We start from the raw sequence: 19,382 nt of genomic DNA, 5'->3' as shown, positions 1-19,382 counted from the left end.
GGCGCCATTGGTCCGGCACGCACAGGCGTGAACACACACAGTGAGCTGCTGAGAGGTTCAGCCGCGCATTAAGTGCAGCACCCAGAGAAGACAGCTGTGTCTATAACTCCAATCTGTCCCCAACATGGGGAGATGACGGCGTAAGGAACGGTCAGCCTGCCAGAGAAGGAGCTGGCCAATCATTCCTGCAGGATGCCATCACTTCCTGCCCAGTCTGATGTCTGCACAGGGTGCTGGGACAGACGATGCCCAGCCCTTGCTGGGCCAGTGGGGCCCCACTCCCGCCCCCTGCCCACTGGTTTCTGCGCAAAGATGAGAAAGACGAGGGGCTGTCCAGGTTAAACCACCCAGGGCCCCTGACCCCTCGGGCATGTGCGCTGCCCACTCTTCCCGGGCCGGGGCACGGGTAGAGAAGTGCTAAGAAAGAAAACAGCATCAGTCCCAGATTACTCAGGTGGAGTTTTTTATTTTTCCCATTTCCCAAAATACGTGTGTTGGCTACAGGTAGCCCTGGCGCAGACAAGACCAAGATGCTCTGATAATAAAGGAAGAGGGGAGCAGCAGCCGAGGCTCCCTGTGCTCACACATGGTCATGCCCCCTCCCCGGGAAGAGACCCCAGACCTCACAGTCCCGGCTGCAGCCTGCGTCCAGCAGAGAGGAAGCCAAAAGGGTCCCCGGGGCAGCTCATGTCTCATCCTCGGTCTTCCGGTTGAGAACTGAGTTATTTTTATGTAATTTAAAAATAAAACATTCGGAAGGAGAGGAGACGATGGGACATGCGTTCAGCTGCCTGGAGGCATCCCAGACCGGACTCGAGTTCTCCATTTCCAAAGGGCGGTGAAGTCTGGGGTCAGGAGATGGGGGCTCAGAGCCAGATTCTAGCAGGTGCCAGCCGGGGGCCCTGGGGAAACTGCTTCCTTTTCCTACGGCTCAGCTTGTGAGGTGGCAGGGTGGGGACAGGTCTGCGCTCACTCACAGATTGTTAATTAGCTGAGTTCGCGTATTGAAAGCACTTGGCACAGTGACTAGCACAAAGTAAACAGGCAATAAATATCCTTATTAATTATTATTATTAAATTCAGGGCAGCTGGGGTCTCTAGTTAGGTACACACAAAGCCTGGCTGCTGTGAACCAAGACAACTGTGCTTCACCTCCAGAGACTACCCACCCCAAAAAAGGCTGCCAGGGGTTCTACTCTGCTTTCTCCTAATACAGGGGAGCCCCACAGCAACCCCCATCCTGGCCCCCCCAGTGGGGAGCACACATCAAAGGTAGATGGGCAGTTTCCAGACCCAGAGAAAACAAAGCCAGGGTTTGGGGGACCCAGAGCCTTGGCACTCCCCAAGACCTGGCCCTCCAGAGCCTCGGCACCGGGCATTTATTCTCGCCTAGGACAGGAGAGAGAGCATTCTGCAAACACTCAAGAACCCCAGGCCAGTGACAAACATCAGAAAGACGTCCCATGTCGAGGCTACGGGATTAAAACACACAGAGCCAAAGTCAGCGGAGAACAGCGACGGAAAGAGAGCAGCGGTCCAAAGCAGGGAAGCTGGTGGCCAGGGACAGGAGATGGGGCTCCCTGCTCCTGGGAGAAGGAGGGTGGTCTTGGGCAGGGCAGGGGGAGCCGGGAGGTCCTGGGGAGCCTTTTGCATTTGGAACCAGATTTGGATCATGTCGCAGCCGCCCCAGCTTGCCCGGGAAGCTGCCAACAGCAGGGACACCAGCTCCAGGCAGACGGCCTGGTGCCCTCCACACACCTCACCACCGCCCGCCTGGGCAGCACCGCAGGGGCACACGGGGCCCGCCACGTGTCCGAGCGCAGATGCCTCTCCGATGGGTTCCTCCCGGTACACGTAATTTGGAGAACCTGAATAAGGCAGTGCAGGCTGCAGTTGGTGCAGAGACTTTTTAATTATTATTATTATTTTATCTCAACTAAGTTTTTATGATGGAGCTCAGTGACTCCCCAGGTCAAAGTGGTTAACCGTGCACTGAGAATCTCAATATAACCTCCGACTGAACGTGTCACTATTGATATGATGATGATTTTGGTTTCAAGGACTGGAAACTGCTCCCCCGCCTGGCCTGGAGCTGTCCCAGGCCCCTTAGGGAAGGCAGAGCCACTGCTCCCACCCATGGCCCTGGACCGGCCACCCCAAGCCCCTGAGGGACATTTTAACCCCCGGGCAGGGCAGGTGTCCAGCTGTCCCCAAGGGAGGGTGACGCCAACTACACCTCCTGCTCTGCTCTTGTCCCACGATGAGTGGGGACCGGGAAGTCCTCCCTCCAGTCGAAACGCCTCTCCAAAAGGGAGCTTCGTGGGGAGAGGGGCAGTGAGAATTCACGCTCCACTGTGGGTGATGCACAGAGCCTTGCTACAGAAAGGAATCAACTCCCAACTCTTCCTTAAAATTTGGGAGTGAGGCCTGCGGGAAGGACCCTAGGCCAACGGCTGCCCGCTCCCTCCCCTCACTGCCCCTTCCTGCCTCATGCTCAGCATGGCGAGGGGCCCCCAGCACGCAGAACCCCCATTTCCTCTCTTAAGGGCTGAGTCAAAGTCAGGGATTTCAGGTGGGAATGAAGAGTCGAATTCCAGGCTTATCTCCCACAACTGAAATACTTCTGCCTTATAGAGGGAACCTGAGATGAGGAGACAGCAGGCAGCCCCCTTGTCTCTGCCCTCTGCCTGTGGAACCTGAGCGCCAAATAGACCCCCAGCCATGTCCCAAACATTGGTGGCTGGGGCCAACCTTTCCCCATCGTCAGGACTAGAGGAACTTCAGCTTGTTCATAAATGAGGTGAAGAAACCCTTTTGTCTCCTGAGAGGTCTAAGCAGCTGCAGAAGCTTTCAATGCAGCAAGCCCTTGGCCTTGAAACCAGAGGTTCTAGAGCCTTCTCTGGCTCCCTGACCTGCAGCCCCCTCTGTAGAGGGGCTGCTCCCAGCCCACCCAGTTCTATGAGCAGCAAATAGTCTGCTCAGCCCCCAAACGCCAGCCAGAAGGTGCCAGGCCCATTTTGGCGTGGGGCCTCCAGCCTCTTGTTTGACATTTAGAGCTGCAGGGGTCGAGCTGCAGGGCTGGGAGCTGGAAAGGCTCCAGGTAGTGTCACGGCCAAGAGCCTCATGCCAGAGTAAGACACCCAGGTTTGAATCTGCCTCCAGCTCTCAGTGGGCAAGTCCTTCTTCTTTCTGGGCCTCAGTTTCCACCCCTACAAAATGCAAACTTATTTTTCAAAAATACTTACTAAGGGTTTACTACATGCGCAGCACCTGTCCAAGGCTCTGGGGACATGATGGTGACCTAAAGTGACCTGCCCGTCTTTTCAGATGCTTCCCCTAGGGAGAAGCAACACCTGTGTCTGCATAGGCTGGGAAAGTGAGGTCAGCTCACGGGGGTAAAGGGCTCTGCGGACCTCAGTGCAGCAAGTCCACCCCAGGACAGCAAGGCCGACCAAGAACCCACAGCCCCTTCATGGGCTGGAGAAGGACTGAACTGAACCGCTTCAAGGACGCCACAGAAGAGCTCCGTCCAGATGCCCTGTCTGGACTGTAGGTCCTACCTATGGAGGGTTGTTGGATAAACCACAGGATGCCCAGTTAAATTTAAATTTCAGAGAAACAACTAATTTGTAAAGTATAAATCTCAAATGCTGCATGGGACATACTTATACTAACAAATTAAAGACTGTTTCCTCTACAATTTCAAATTTAACTGAGTTTCCTGTATTTTCATTGCCTAAACCTGCCAATCCTAAACCTAGGGGCAGGAACACCAATGTCCCGTCCAGCTTCTCTGACCTTAGATGAGCCACCACCATCTGATGGCACTGGCCCAGGGCTGCAGCTTCCTCAGGCAGGGCCTGGAGAGATAAAGACAACACACACACACACACACACACACACACACACACACACACACACACACATGCACACACACACACACACATGGCCTGGACAGGCGTGAGATAAGCACAAGAAGACCCTGTTATTGTCCTACCAGCTGAAGAAAACTCAGGCTGGGAGTCACAGAACTGGCTGGCAGAGAAGCACAGCTAATCCAGAGGCCCCCAGGGCGCTGGGCCGGGCACAGTGACAGCTGGTGAGGGAGCTGGCAGCAGTCACAGATGCCCCTGCAGAGCGCCAGGGTCAGCCTCATGCACAAGAGTGAGAGCTGGGCTACGGTCACCTCCATTCTGCAGACACCAAACCAAGACACAGGTATGAGAGCACGTCCAAGGCCACCCAACCTGCCTAGGGGAAGCGGGTTCACAAGCGTTGGGCTCCAGCACCCATGCTCCAACCAGCTGGGAGGCATCTGAGGATAAAGTCCGCTGCCTTGGGCCTCAGTGCTGCCACCTGTAAAATGGGCGTTCGGGATGGAATCTCAGCGTTCCTGCCGATCCAGCCTGTAAGGTGAGACAGGTAAGCATGAGGGCTGGTGCCATGTGACGATACAACTGGGGGGACACCATGCAAACCCACCCACACCGCCTCACTTCCAAGGAGGTGGCAGCGTTGTGGACCCACAGGAAGGCAGCATCACAAAGTCCCAGTGAACCTCCGCTAACCACAGCCTGGTCTCGCGTAGCCCTCAGGCTTTCGGAAACGCACCGAAGGTGGGCATGGCCGGGGGAGTGAACGGACAAAGAATTAACCCCACTGTCAGCAAAGCAGCAGACCCTGAGCTGTAACACCCCACAAAGATGACTGAGGAGGCTGAAGAGGGCACCAGGGAGCAGTGAGCTGGGGGCGCTGGGGCTGGAGTCCTGGATAGCGAGTGGTGCCCCCCACCCGCCCCCACCGCTGAGAGGCCGTATACTTGGAGGAGCCTCCAGACAATGCAGGGAGGAGCACCCCAGCGCAGGGATCCTCGGAGCAGGAGCGTGACTTCTGAACCTGGCCTGCGGCCTGGGTGCCACGTCACCACACAGCACCCTCACCGAGAGGCAGAAACATGCCAAAAGGGAAGTGTGGAAAAGATGAGCTGCCACTGGACAGGCCAGCATGTCTCCATCTCTACCCCTCACGTCTCTCTCTGCTTCCCAGGCTCCCAAGCCCTCTGCACACACGCCCCCTGCCCCACTGACCTCGGGGAAGAGTCTCTGCTCGACGGAAAGTGCCCTGAGTTGGAGACTCGGTCCCCCTGGGAAGCATGCTGAAACCATCGTGTTCCTGCAAACACCAAGCCTGGTGGCCCCGTTATTTCTAACAGCCACCGTGCAGGAGTGAGAAGGCCAGGGCCAAGGGCAGTGGCTGCTGCCTTTGGAAGTGTCGTTACGTGCTGGGCACTGTGCCAGGTGTGGCGGGCTTGGGGGGGCGGTACATGACCCTGCTTTGCAGGTAATGTAATGAACCACAGGGAAGGGATCTGGCCCCAGGGCTCCCCCTGACCTCAGCACTCACTCCCTCTTCTTCTCACCCTCTCCGGCCCTTCTGGTCACTTTGCTGTGGCCAGCATCTGCCAAGCCTGCTCTGTCTCAATCTCAGCTTAACCATCCTCTTCTCTGAGCCCCCTCACCACCCAATCTAAAGTAGCCATGGGCCACTTGTCTTCAAATCACCTTATCTGCATTTTCTGCCTAGCATGCATTTGATATTTTTCTTGATGTATTGATTGATGGATTATTTGCTCTCCTGTTTCCTTCTACTAAGGTGTAAGCTCCAAGAAAGAAAGAAATGACCTGTTTGGTCTTTGCTACACCTCTGGTGCTTGCTGCAGCACCTGGTACATAGTAGGTGCTCAATAAATACATTTTTGAAGAATGAATGATTGGAAGGAAAGAACTGTTAACAGTTCACCATTGGCTTCTTCTGATAGATGGAGAGCATTACAGTACCTACTCGATCCTACTCAGATGGGAAACATGTCCACAACTGAACCTTCTGGAAAATATGGTCTAGAGCTGCCAATGCCAGTCGGGAGTAAAGGCAGCTGAGGAAAGGGGCCCAAGTGGGGGTTGGCTGCTGCCGGGAGCGAGGGCCTTCCTTCCTTCCTACAGCAGAGAAGGGAGTCTGGCTGGGGTCGCAGTTTGCAGACAGGAAGACAGGGGAGCTGTGTCCGCATTCTGTGCTGGCAGCCTTCACAGCCATTCCTCACCCTTTCCCTGCTCGCCGCTGCAGGCCGAGTTTCCAGGCCCCAGACCTGCCCACTCCCGGGGCCCTTTCGGAAGCGCTAAAAAGGGCCCTGAGGCTATGCGCACAGGGCAAAACGTTTTGTAAAATTTGCAAGATGGAGAATATTCTAAGTAGTCGCCTTAAGATCATTGCTTGTTTCCATTCTGACTTCCTGTCACACTTTCTCTTGTGTCAGGGGGCAAGGGAAGGACCTCTGTCATTTGGGGGCTCCGTTCAGGAGCAGTTGAATTGTAAAGATATTTCATTTGGATTTAGTTCGGTCATATTTATGCACCTCACAGTTCTGCCCCAACGTAGAAATAGAGTCCAGAAACATTCCAGGCGCTCACTGCACCAGCTCTGCCCAACGTATCGAGTCGGACGTCAGAAAACATGAACGTGTCCTACAGGGCCCACGCCAGAAAAATGTGGGAGAAGCAAGACTCGAAGTGAACGGGCAAATCACGATGACGTTGGGAATGGTTAGGCTATCAGAAGCAGGTGACAAGAGCAAAGAAGAAAAGCAAAATGAAGAAAAGTTTGACCACGATGGTTGGAAACCGATGCTTTGACCATCGGTCTCTTCTGCTCACAGGACAGAACACTTGGTTCTCGTGTCTGTAGAATGGAGCTCACCAGGCCCGATCCCTTCCCTGCAGCCCATTACATCACCTGCAAAGCAGGGTCACGCACCGCCCCCCCAAGCCCGCCGCACCTGGCACAGCAGGTAACTATGTTTCACGCGGCCATCAGGCGGCCACGGGATTATAACAAGGGGAAGTGGCACAGGAAGAGGCGGGATCGGGGAGCTGAGGGCAGACAGGCCCTGGGAGAACCAACTAGGATGACGGTGAGGAAGTCCAAGGGGAAAGAAGCAAGACGGCAACCACGAAGGGCAGGCCTGAGGGTGGCACTGCTGGGTGGCTCGGGAGCCTGGGACTTCTGGAAGACATTGCTCCACGAGTGACAAAGCCGCAGAAGCAGTGACGGCCAGGAGAGGCATTTGGTCCCCTGGGCAATGAGTGCGACCAAACTGGGGCACTCAGACTGGCCCCAAGGAAGCAAGGACACATCCTAGGTTACATATGAGGCCTGCAGAGGCCCAAGGAAGAGACGGAAGGAAGGAGAGGGCAGCAGGGCATGCTCACATCCCATGCCAGTCAGAGAAAGGAACCAAAGTCCATGGGCGAAAAGATGACATTTCAAATACCAGGTCAGCTCCGGGCTTCTCACTGGCCGTGAGTGGACTGAGAAGCAGGGCAGATTGCATCTTCTGTTCACTAAACTTAATCTTAATAAAATGCTGTGGCAAGAACATGTCTGGTTTTGGTGGGTAATCTCAGCAATACCAGAAGAGGTTCTCATCTCAGGCAATATTTTATTAAATTAATTACCTGGAGAAGTTTTTAAAGAGAGAAAGATAATAAAAAAGCACATGGCTATAAGAATTTATTTTAAGAAAACAACTTCCAGGGTTGCAGTTGGTATCTCACCAAGCACTGCAAGCATGCAACTGTAACTTCTTCAGCTCTATTCAGGGTCAGGGGAAGAGAGCTAATGTGAGCAGACTGATTAAGAAAGCTGGCGAGGGGATGATTAAGGAAATTATGGAACTTCCACCCGGGAGCGTCATTACAGCCCTAATTATGAAATCCATGCACAAGCTCTGATTTCAAGTAGGAAGAGCAGAACTTAAAACGGTTTCTCCAGGGAATTGCAACTCTGTGAAAATACGTTGCATACCTTTGATAATTAAATCAAATGATAAATCATATACATGTAGGGACAAGCACGGAAGGGAACACAAAAAAGAAATGTTATACCCGATGGGATGGGAAGATTTTCCCTTTTCACTTCCTGTTTGCATTGTTTGGCATTAAGTAATAAACAAAGTCAATACAGCAGCAAAAAGCCCAGAAAATGGAGAAGGAATAGCTTACATAGCATCTATTTTTTTAAGCTTTCGATTAAAAAATAACATAATGCAAAGGTCTGGCGGTTAAGGGGTTAAGCCCCAGCTACCAGGAAGCCTCTGCTATCCAGAGGGACTCATCCCCCCACAGCAAAGGCTTTCCCACACCTGGGACCCCTAGAAGGCGCCCCCCCCCCCCCAGGTGCCAGCTGCTGCATGCACCTTGCTTTGTGCAGACTGGCCGTTGCTGTAGTTCCACTGCCTGGCTTGTCCACACCGGGCCAGGGCTGGCCTCTGCACAGTAACCCGACACCCCCAGGCACAGGTTTGTCATTAGCAAATGCTCGCCACCCCCGCCCCCTTGCCTCTGGATTGTGGACTGCATTACGCAGGTCTCCCGTGTGCTGCAAAGGGACAGCGATGGGCTCACCCCACTTCTGGGTGGCCTGGGTCACACGAGTATGGCCCACCCCTCCCTCCCCTTTGTGGCTGGTCCCGGAGGGGACCGGAGCCCTAACTGATGGAAAGGCTGCAGGGTGCCCGCCCCACCCTTCCAGTAACCACACGCACCTGGGGCCCAGGCAGAGCACGCCTGGCCGGCTGGAGCGGCACTGGGGCTCGGGGGTGGTACCTCCGCTGCCCACCGCCCTGGCTTCCAGCTCAGCGCGGCGGGTGCCTCACACGGGCTGGGAAGAGGCGAGGCCCCTCCAGGAGCCAGAAAAAGGGCAATGAATTCCCTCCAGGTCCAGGTCCATGGCCAGGAAAGGATGGTGCGTCCCACCTCGGCCCCTCCCCGGATACCCAGGCCGGGGTGGGGGGGGGACGGAGGGTGCCACTTTCCAGGCGGGAGGCAGGGCAGTGCCAGCATGTCCCGCGTTCCAGGGACAGCCTGTACCTCCTCAGGTCCCCGCCCCGGTCCCAAGTTTACTCCCTGCTGGACAGAGGGGCAGCCAGAGGCCTGGCACTCCTTGGGAGGGCACAGCCAGTGACCTGGGCTCCTTCCAGGGAGGGCTGGCCCGCGACCTGAGGCTGCGATCCCCTTACACTCGCAGCCCCACTCCCTGCTCCTGTCTCCAAGCCCTGCAGGCGGCCCCAGCAGTCACGCTCTGGAGAACCAGGTCAGATTAGGCCTGGAACAAAGCGCACTTGTTGCAGAGATTCTTCCGAAAGGGCACGGAAACGCGACTCGAGGACCCGGCCGCCTCCTCTGCCTGCAGCAGCTCAATGCCCCCTTCAGGGCAGGCTGCAAATGGACCAGGGCGGGGGCCCGGGGAGATGAGGCAGAGAGAAACTGAGAAACTGGGCTGTGAGCAGAGGGCCAAGGGCAACCCTGGGGCCCCAAGGCCAGCCCGCCCTCCCAGGGCCACTGCTGAGAGCCGCTGGGGACACAGTGTGAGGGCCAGTGCCAAGCCCGGAGCTCAGCAGCGCTTGGTAGGGGCTTCTGGAAGAGGCAGAATCCACATGAGAATCAAACAGACCCAGGAATCTTAGGGAGACAGCGCCCTGCAGCTCAGCAGGGCTGCGCCAGCCCCCCACCCCCCAACAGCAAAGTTCTAGGGCCCAGGCTGTGGCTCAGCAGTCCCAGTGGGGAAGGGGCAGGGGAGCTCAGCGCCCTGGCAGGGACCTGGGTGCCACAAGAACCCCCAGGCTTGACCCTGCATTGGCTCAGCCCCCAGGGCCATGGGCCTGGATCACAGCAACCTCTGGCAGTTGCCATGGGACTCTCTGACTGAGATCTGTCCAGGAAACTGAGTCACTCAGCACAAGAGCGGCTGTCAACTTGTGTGCTCTGTACAGGTCCCCAGGGGGCTTCACCCAGGACCTGTGACAGTGACCCCCACACATTCCCTAGCAACGCCCCAGAGCTGGGATGTCTCCCAGGTAATTATATCCACAAACAGAGGTGCCAGAGAACAGCAGGCCACTTCCCTCCCACCCCCAAAGCTCATAAGCCTTGGGTTCTGGGGTTCTCTCTGGAGCCCCCCACCCACACCGTGCCCAGGAATTGTAGTTCCCCAGCCCCAGAATGGGCGCTGCCTTTCTGTGAGCTGAACATTCCTTAACAAGTACATCTTAAGCGAGCAAGCTGCAGCCCATGCGACACTGCCCACGACAACACCCGGTGCAGAGAGGAGGCCCCGCCTCCAGGGCACCCAGCAACGAGGGACTGACAGGGGGGTTCAGGATGGACCCCAAGTCTCAGAGGAGGGGGGCTTAGGAAGTTAGGGCAGGTGGGATGCCTTTTACCTGCCCACGGGTGATGTCCTCTGCAGACACCCACCTGGGACCCCCAGCCCTTGGCCTCCCTCCCCCCACCCCCTTGGACGGTGACTCCAGCCCTGGTCCTGAGCCCCCCACCCCCCAGTCCCCTCCACACCTACACCGGCCTGGACCAGTCATTAGGTGGGTTCCAGGAAAAGGCAGGTCTCGAGCTCAGGTGTGTAGTACTCGGCTCTGTGCACCGGGAAGACGCTGGCAGGAGGTGACCCGTCAGGGTGAGCGGGAAGAGCCTGGGCTGCGGCGGGTGGAGCCGACGAGGCTGCACCCCTTCTGACCTATGCATGGGCCGGGAACAGGGCTGAACCCCAGACCCAGGCCCTTCAGGGGATCATCGAGGGTCCAGGCCTGCTGAGGCGAGGCCGACAGAGGGGCTACACGAGGTGGCTCCTTTTCCCTGGCCCGGGGCCACGGAGCGAGCCAGAGCGAGCAGGCTGGGGCAGGAGGAGGCACGAGGCACCCGAGAACAGGCGGGGGAGGAAGAGCGGGAGAGGAAGAAAGCTCTGGGTTCACGCCCTTCCCTGGGGCTCCCTTTGCTCATGGGAGGGGGACTGTTCCACGAGGGCCATTTCCTCTCCCTTCCCATAAGTGCCCGGTCAGGGAGCGGACGCTTCCACCACTGGCCAGCCACAGGCTTAATCCCGTTGGAAGCTGCTTCTCTGGGGGTGCAGCCCCCCTCCCCAGGCCCTTGGAGAAGTTTCTATAGTGCCAAAGTGACTCTTAACCTTTGGTCGGCCAGGTTCTCTTTTAGGGTTCTCCAGAATAATTCCCAAGAGCACAGACGGACACAAGTTTACTACCATTTTGGTGGTTCCCGGGCCTTTGGGAAGTCCCCTTGCCACGGGGGGTCCCAGAGGAGCCAGGGACTGAAAGGTCAGCTCCCCATGACCTCGTGTGCAGTGACAAGTCCAAAACTGACAATGCCAGAGGACCAAGGCTGGGCTGTAGGCTGCTCCAACGCACCCAGGGCTGGTGAGAAGCCCCAGCCACTCTCCCGCCCCAAACCTGTCGCTGGATACTCCTTCCGCCGCAGCAGCGGCCCACAGCCCCCTCCGGCCTTCCTGCTGCTGCCAGTGACAAGGGAAGGCAGCAGCCACAGCCACAGGGCAGGTATTTCTCAGCCTCCCAGATACGGACACATTTAATCCCCACAATTTAGCTCCGCCCCATTCAACAAACGAGGCAAATGAGACACAGGGAGATTCCGAACATTGTCCCCTCAGCGAGGAGGTGGTGCAGTGGATGCAGTCCCAGGAGCCTGACTCACTGGGTGTAACCACTGGGCCACACTGTCTGTGGACTGCCCTGAACTGCCACAGGCCAGCGACTGGTGATGGTGACAGGTCAGGACTAGTTCCAAGCAGAGTCAGAGCTGCCAGACAGCGCCTGCCCTCGCCCACCCCGGGTCCTGCACCGCCAACTTCTTAGGTCTTTCTCCCTCCTTACTTTCTTCCTGGGCCTATAACCCCCCCATCCCGCCCCATCTAGGGGTCTCTCGGCCTTTGAAGCCTGAGACTGCTGGGCTGCTGGGGCCTCCCCAGTGAGAATGTAAATTCTTTGCAAACAGCAACCGTGTCTCTTTTTATCTCTGAGCCCTCCACAGCCCGGGCTGTAGGGCCCCGACATGTACTGTGTGTGCAACAAACATACATAGGCCCCAAAACACCGTGGATCCTCCCCAAACATATTTTAAAAATATCCCCCCTTGGGAGGTTCATGAGTGGTAAAACCAGCTCCATGAAGAACAAATAAATTCCATCTATTTTCAAGCCCATAAATAGGCCCAGAAGCCATAATCTCACTCAATCCACGTGAAAACTAAAGCCCTTCCTGGTGGGCCTTGGATTTGCAGACACTGGAAGGGCTTTCAATAGTCCCCTCTGGGTTCCTTCGGTCCACGGCGTGGACTTCGGCAAAGTGGGGCGGGGTGGCCGCGGGGCCACCTGCAGGATGCAGGGCCCAGGCCCCCTCCGGCCGGACGCCCGGCGCTGTCAGTGAGCGAACCGCACACCCCGGACGCATGGACGCTGCCCGAGTCCAGGCAGGACCCGCCCCTTTGTGTAAACACGGGGCCCGCGGGGCCTGCTCTGCCAAAGCAGCTCCTCTCTGCCCAGAAACTCTGCTCTGGCCTATGCAGTGAGTTTCGCCTCATTAAAAAAATAATAATAAAAAAATTCGCTGGGGAGGGGGTGGTAGAGGAGAGGAAGTGAGGGCAAATGACCTTTCCTCCAATAAGGCCAGCCTCAGAGCCATCGCGCCTGCTCCAGAGGCCCCTACAGCATGGGAGACGGTGGGTGTCAAGTCTCCCTGCTAATGGAACCCAGCCATGACGGTGAAGCCCAAGGAGCTCAGGGCGGTCTCTGGGCAGGTGGGAGCCCCTGGGAAAGGGCTGCCTGTGGCACATCAGCTCGCCTGGCCCCTGCGCTAGAGCTGGTTCCGCGTGTCTGATGGGCCCTGGGGTTTGTACGCTCTAATCAAGGGGGTGAAAGTTGAAATCCGAAGCCACTGACCCAGAAGGGCATTTTAGGGGAAGTTCCATCTAACCCTGCCTCAGACCAGTGATTCTGTATTTCTTGTTTTGGTTCCTGATTGTGCAAAGCATGTAGAGGCTGAAAATGGCCCAAAGGCACGATAATGCCCAAAGACCTCTTGGGCAGCAATTAAGTTCCCTGATTCTGATATCTTATCAATAAAAATTCAGTCACAGGCCCTTGGCAGGAAACCTCACGTCCAAGCAGATAAATGAAGAGAAACAGAAGGTTTGCAGGGTTAGCAGAAGCCAAAATGCTGTTTCTTATTTGAGGACAAAGAATTCTGCCAGTATCCTTTGGAGGGAAACGACAGGGGGAGAGAAAAAAGGATGGAGAGTCGGGGTACACCCCCCTCCCCCGCCCTGGGACTCTCCTGGCCTGCACCTGTTTGCCCACCTGTGCAGTGGTACCTGGGAGTATCTGACTGACCCTGAGCGCCAAGTCAGGCCTCCTGTACGTGGTGAGGCGGGACCTGCTAGAGCGCTGTTAGGATGCCAGCCCTCGGCCTGGGGGGCCCAAAAGACGAGCCCAAGGGCCCAAGCACCGGCTGCAGCAGGCTGGGTGGGTTTGACCAACGAGCCGCACTGCACTGGGTAGAGGAAAACGCATTAGTTTGCGGTCTGGACCACAGGCCCCAGAGGCTGCGCCCACCCCCCGCACCCCGGGGCCGAGCACACCGACCTTCAAATTCAGCGGTTTCAGTCAGGGAGCCAGGGCGCAGGAGGGAGTGGGAGCCGGACCCCAGGCAGACCCCAGGCAGCCCCCGCAGCCCCCGCAGCCCCGCAGCCCCCGTGCGAGCAGGGCTGACAGGCAGCGGCCGGGGACCCTCTGCCAAGGTCTCAGCGGGGCTCAGCCCGGCCCGGGCACCCGGACGCCCCCCCGGGGCAGCCCTCGGGGGGATTCAAAGCCTTGAGGCCCCTCGGCCCGGCTCGCGAGGTGGCTCCCGGGTCCAGCCGGCGGGGCGCGACCGTCCCTCGCGCCAAAGCCTTCCTCGGGAGTCAAGGACCCGCGACCTCCCCGCCGGGGGACCCGCTCGGCTCCGGGGCCCCTCCACCCACTCCCGGCGCCTCGGCCCAGGTGAAGGGGGCCTGTCCCGGGACGCCCACCCCTCCCCGCCCCGCGCGCGGCGCCCACCTGAGGACGACTTCTTCATGGTGCCGCGGGGCCGCCGCTCCCAGGACAGCGTGGCGGCGAGGCCGCGGGGCGCGGGCTCCCAGGTTGCCGATCCCAGGCGGGGGAGGGAGGGTGGGGGCGGGGAGGCGGCAGCCCCGCCCACCCCGGCCCCGCCCCGCCGAGGTGCGCGCGGGGGCCCCCCCCCCCCCGCTCGGCGCTACACCTGGCGGAACCCGGCGGGCGGGCGCACGGGGGTGCCGGGCCGGGGAGGGCGCTCGGCCCCGCGCGCCGGGCCCTGCCCTCGCCCCGCTCAGCCCAGGCGCGCCCTCCGGCCCCTGCCCCGCAGCCCGCGCGCGGCTTGTCTCAGGCCGGGGCTTCGCCCTCGCGGCCCCGGCGCGCCCAGCGCCCCGCGCCGTCCACCACTGGCTGCCCCCGCCCCGGCGCGAATGGTTCGCTCCCGGGAATCGCCCAACTTTCCCGTCCAGGGTCCGGGCGGGGCGGGGCCGGCCGGGGGACCGCGGGGGCAGTGCGGAGCGCGGGTCGCACCTGGCCCAGCCCGGGCCTTGGACCCGGGCACGCCGGCCTCCCGGGGCAGCGCCGGGCGGGCGAGGTTCCGTACTCCTCCCACTACTTCTCCGTAGGAGCCGGGGCTCTGTTTCCTCACCTGTAAAATGGGCGAGTTGGACCAGATGATCGTTTCCGTTCCATCGAAGCCACTCGGCGCCTCTGCTCGGCGCGGGCTTCCGTGCCAGGCTCAGTGCCTCGGTGTGGACCGGCACACGCAGGGACGTGCGGGCTATCTTTCTTTCTTTCTTTCTTTTTTAATCCTTTTAGAAAATATAACAGATACAGAAAGATGCACAAAGCAATCATATAACCTAACGAGTTGTTTTATGGTGTACATCTTTGTAACCACCAGCCAGGTCAAGAAATCAAACTTGGTCAACCATTTCAGACCTCCTCGAGTGACTTCCAAATCGCAGCCTTGCCTGTCTCCAGAGTGTCATCACTTGCTTGTGTTGCCTTTTCATTTTTTTCATCCAAGTATGCGTCCTTAGACACCAGTTCCATCAGTACACCTGGCCTTTTTTTTTTTTTTACTTGATACACCTTTTAAATTTCTTCTAATCTACGGGGTAACCTCCGATAGGTTTTTATATTTTTACTGACAAAACAAAACAACGTACAAACATGAACAGTCTTAACATACGGACATTCCATAGTTGGTGTACAATCAGTGACTCACGATTCTGATAGGTTTTTTTGTCCAGGAGGGAGGAGAAGAGACCAAAACTTGATCGAAGGCGCTTTATTGGGAGCTCTGCACAGACGGGCTGAAGCCTAAGGGGGGAAAGGGTGCAGGTCATATAGAAGGGTTGGTGGGAAATAGGAGAAGGGAAGCCGTGGGTTGTCTGTCTGGCTTGGGAGCGGGAAGTTGGCAGGTTTCCACTGGTTGGTTTTGGAATCAGGGGGCTAATTTAGGAGTTAGCAACTCTTCATTGGCGGGATTTAAATTTTGCACGTGGCTGTTGTCATGTAGGGTCGGGAACTGTGTCTCTAGCACTGGGTGTTCCGGGCTGTGAGGAGAATGTGCATTCTCAGGCAGAACTTGTACAGAAGCATCCTCTTTCCTTTGCATCTTTATGAAATTTTCCATTAATTTTTTTCTTAATATAGAGAGGAGAAAGTGATTAATCTGGCTGCAGGGTGTGTCGGAGTTTTATTGAGGTGATGCCAGGTAGCCAAGGTGAGGGGAAGGCGGGCTGTTCCGGGCAGAGGGAAGGGCGTGGCCGAGCTTGGAGGCAGGAGGTATCACGGTGCTTGCGCCAAGGGACACTCCCGCGGCCCTTCCGGATCGGCCAGCTGAGGCCGCAGGAGACAAAAGCGACCCCGGCAGTACACCCTGCCGGGTGCAGCAAATTCTCAGCAAAGGCGCAATGCTCCCTCCTGCTGCCGGCCATCCCACACAGTGCGCAGGAGACAGAAAGAAAGTATAATTAACCCCACCACGTCATCAGCTTCCTCTTTCCCGCTCCTTTCCCTTCTCTGAGTGTTCCAGAAGCATCTTCATTTCCTGCCTGAGCGTGGGAAACTTGCATACATGAGAACCGAGGCATTCGCTGCTCCGTTTGTCTGTCTCAGAGGCTCCTCTTCTCAAAGGGAGCCTCCGCCTCGCCACCTCTCCAAACCCCAAGCTGGAGCTGGCTGAACTGGAGTGGACTCCTGGACCCTTTACCTTTCTTGGGGGTTGGAATCAGGAAGCTGTGCCTGGGAGGGGCCAAGAAAGAAGAGGCATGAGGCTGGGGAATGCAGGTGAATTGTGAAGAGTGGCCCTCCCTGATGTCAGAGTTGCGGGCATCCTTGGATTCTCGGCCATGTCCTAACTGAGCCCCCCTCCCTGCCCCTACCCTGACCCCCACTGGCCACTTGGGCCAGCATGTGTGGATTTGGGCTCTGGGCAAGCAGGAAGGCTTTGGCTCTGGTCTGATTCCGGCTAGTAAGCATGGAGTTGCTTCCCTGACACAGCGGCCTGGGGTTGCCAAAGCCCGTGGGCCTCTCAAACATCTAACGGTCACGTTGTTCACGTCACTTGGCTCAGGTCTGAAGTGTGCTGGCGCACACCGTGGACAGACAGAGCGTATTGACCCTGGAGTCTGAAGGGCCCTTGAGTGTCCTTTGTGTTTGGAGGGCTCTTCTCTCAACACTCATGTTCAAGGCCTTGGGTTATAATTCACACGTACCTGGGCACCCAGCAGCAGGAACACCTGTGGGACTGGACAGGTTACATTCCAAAGCTCTGAAGGAGGGACAAGGGAGAGAAGGGAGGAAGGGGTTCTGCGTGAGAGCATTTCCAAGAGGCAGGGACAATTCTCTAAACTGTATGACACAACCCCGTGTCTTAGACCAGACATCACTAGCTCTTTCCTCGTGGTGCAAGGTCATCGTAAATGACACCTCTGAGGGCACTGACCTGCAAACTGCCAGTCATGCCGCTGCTAAAGGACCCTAGGCTACCGTGCTATCCAACTTTTGAAAATTGTTTTCAAACACTCAGCTATTAACAGGGTTTCTACTCCTGTAAAGTAGGGACTAAAATACCTTATATGGCTTGCAAGGCTGATGTGATGATTAGAATGTATATTGAGGGCCTTACCAGGCCCTCTGTAAATGGGTGGCATTGGTTTGGGTAGCAGCAATGGGCAGAAGCCTGATGGTTTGTAGCAAGTGGGTGAGGGCCTAAAGGAAAGTGAGGAAATGCTGTTGGACACTGGAGGAAAGGAGGCCTTTCTTTCTTATGTAGTGCTGGAAAGTTTAGCAAAATGGTTGCATGTAGCAGCATAGACAGTAGACAGCGTACCTAGTGAACTCAATGATCCAACTAAGGAATTTTCCAGGCAAAATTTTGAAGTGCCCGGCTCTTTCTGCTTGTAATGGCATGAACCAGGAGAGATACGAACTAAAGAACAAACCCCTCAATTTTCAAGTGGAATGGAAGGAAATGCAAAGGGTCAGAACAGTCTTTTCAGCTAGCAAACGATTCATAACCCAAGAAAGGGCTTCAGACAAAGACCAAATCCAGGACAGAACTGTCAGATCCTTCAGTAAGATTTCAGAGAAATTTTAGAGGTGGCTCATACGCATCATTTCAGACAAAAGGCCATCTAAGGCTCTTAAGAGTGTGCCCTTTGGTTCCTCTTTGTTAAACAGTCTTCTAAAATCTTAAGGTTGTCCCACAGCAGCCTCAAAGAGACCCAAAGTAGAGAAGAGCTTATTTCAAAAGGTTTTGTGGGTGGAGTTTTTATCTATGGAGTGGAATATCAATTGATACATAGGAAGCCTTTGAGTTTTTTTAAAGTATTAGGTCCTTGGACTAAAAGGCACAGAAACAGTACAAAATGAAACAAGGCTTTTGGACTCAACCCTTTAGCAGACTGAGAAGGCTGTTCAGTTGCAAACTCAGTTTTCTTGTGAAAAAGGAAGTATGACTCAGAAGACAGAGCCAGAAGGCAGGAAAAATAACCTCAAAAGAGCAGGAATTGAAGCACCCACCCTGAGGACTCTCGTCACACCTGGATCTGATTTAGAAGGCGAGGTCCCAGGCCCCATCTGAGCCCAGTGTTATAGTGAACATGACTTAGGAGTTTTGGGGTAGGGGTGAGCATACTTTGCATGTGGGAGGGATGTGAATTGTTGAGGCACTAGGGAAGACTGTGGCTGAGTGTATTTCCCAAAAATGGCCACAACATCTTCCATCTCATGTGCTTCCCCAACATGATCTTGAGACATCTCCTACTGAGAGTCCTATGTCCCCTCAGATCTGAGAGGCCTTGTTTGCTTGTAATCAACAGACTGAGACAGAAGTGACTTCGAGGCTAGGTCAGAAAAGGTGCTTCAGCTTTTTCCTTGTTCACTAGGACCCTTGCCCTTGGACCCTTGAGCTGCTATGCAAGAGCCTGATTACCTTGAGTCAAGTCTATGGAGTGTATCAGCTATTTACTGCTGCGTAACAAAAATATCACAAATTTAGTGGATTAACGTGACATACATCCATTATCTCACTGACTCTATGGATCAGGAATCTGGGCATAGTGTAGCTGGTTCCTCTGCTTCCAAGTCTCCTACAGAGCTGCAGCTGAGGTGTCAGCCAGGGCTTGGGTCTCATCTGAAGGCTTGATTGGGGAAGGACCTGTTCCCAAATTCATGCGATCATTTGGCAAAATTCAGTCCCATTTGGGATCTTAGACTGAGACCCTCAGTTTCTAGCCAGCTAGAACTAAGTTCCTTGCCACATGGGCCTCCCCAGCATAGCACCTGACTCAGCCAAAGCCAGCAGGGGAGACAAATTGTTACAATGTAGCAAGACATTACAGCCTCTTGTAATCTAATCATGGGCTGATATCCTCTCAACACTGAGGTATTCTCTTGGTTAGAAGCCAATTACTCAAGGGAGGGGTCTACATGAGGCCATGAATCCCTGGAGGCCCATCTACCTTGGAAGCTGCCTGCTTCAGGGGAGCCCCAAGGAGGTGCATCTCAAGACTTCCAGCCCAGGCACCCAAAGCTTTTCACACAGTCATTGGGTCTGAGTCTTCCTAATCTGGCCAGTACCTGCGACATCTGCCTCCAATTCTAAGGTCTGCCAGTTCTGCTTGCTTTTTCTTCTTTCCCTCAACGTTTTCTTCCCCTTCCCATTTCCCCCATGTGTCCAGGCCTCTGAGTGTTTGGACTCAGCTCTGACAGAGTCTGGCCGACCAAGGGGATTGTTCCTGTCCTCTGGCCAGAGAGGGGCCCCATTGCCCCATATCAGGGGCCACGGTCACATCTGCAGCTTAGCTCAGCCGGTCTTCACCCTGCTGACTAAGCATCTCTGCGGCTGGCTGGACTCTGACCAGAGGGCTGAATTTGTTAGACAACTGAAATCTTGCTCCATGTGT

At 56.2% G+C, this 19,382-nt stretch overlaps 1 protein-coding gene across 3 annotated transcripts in view; it reads right to left on the bottom strand.

Annotated features, from left to right (window-relative positions):
• Window positions 1-14,072, bottom strand: part of SEPTIN9 (septin 9) — a 152,621-nt gene extending 138,549 nt beyond the window's left edge. Inside the window, exon 1 of one of the 3 annotated variants that reach the window (XM_077163953.1) lies at window positions 13,969-14,072. In XM_077163953.1, the coding sequence (XP_077020068.1) occupies window positions 13,969-13,987 (19 nt within the window). In that variant the 5' untranslated portion in view covers window positions 13,988-14,072. Of the gene's footprint in view, window positions 1-8,596; window positions 8,910-13,968 lie in introns of those variants that run through there. The other 2 variants (XM_077163956.1, XM_077163952.1) reach the window with 2 other exon arrangements.
• Between the last annotated feature and the right edge of the window lie 5,310 nt (window positions 14,073-19,382).

This window comes from Tamandua tetradactyla, chromosome 6 (genome assembly GCF_023851605.1).
Source record: "Tamandua tetradactyla isolate mTamTet1 chromosome 6, mTamTet1.pri, whole genome shotgun sequence".
Classification (NCBI taxonomy): Eukaryota; Metazoa; Chordata; class Mammalia; order Pilosa; family Myrmecophagidae; genus Tamandua; species Tamandua tetradactyla.
The sequence above is the reverse complement of the archived record's forward strand: the minus strand, read 5'-3'. Positions and strand labels throughout refer to the sequence as shown.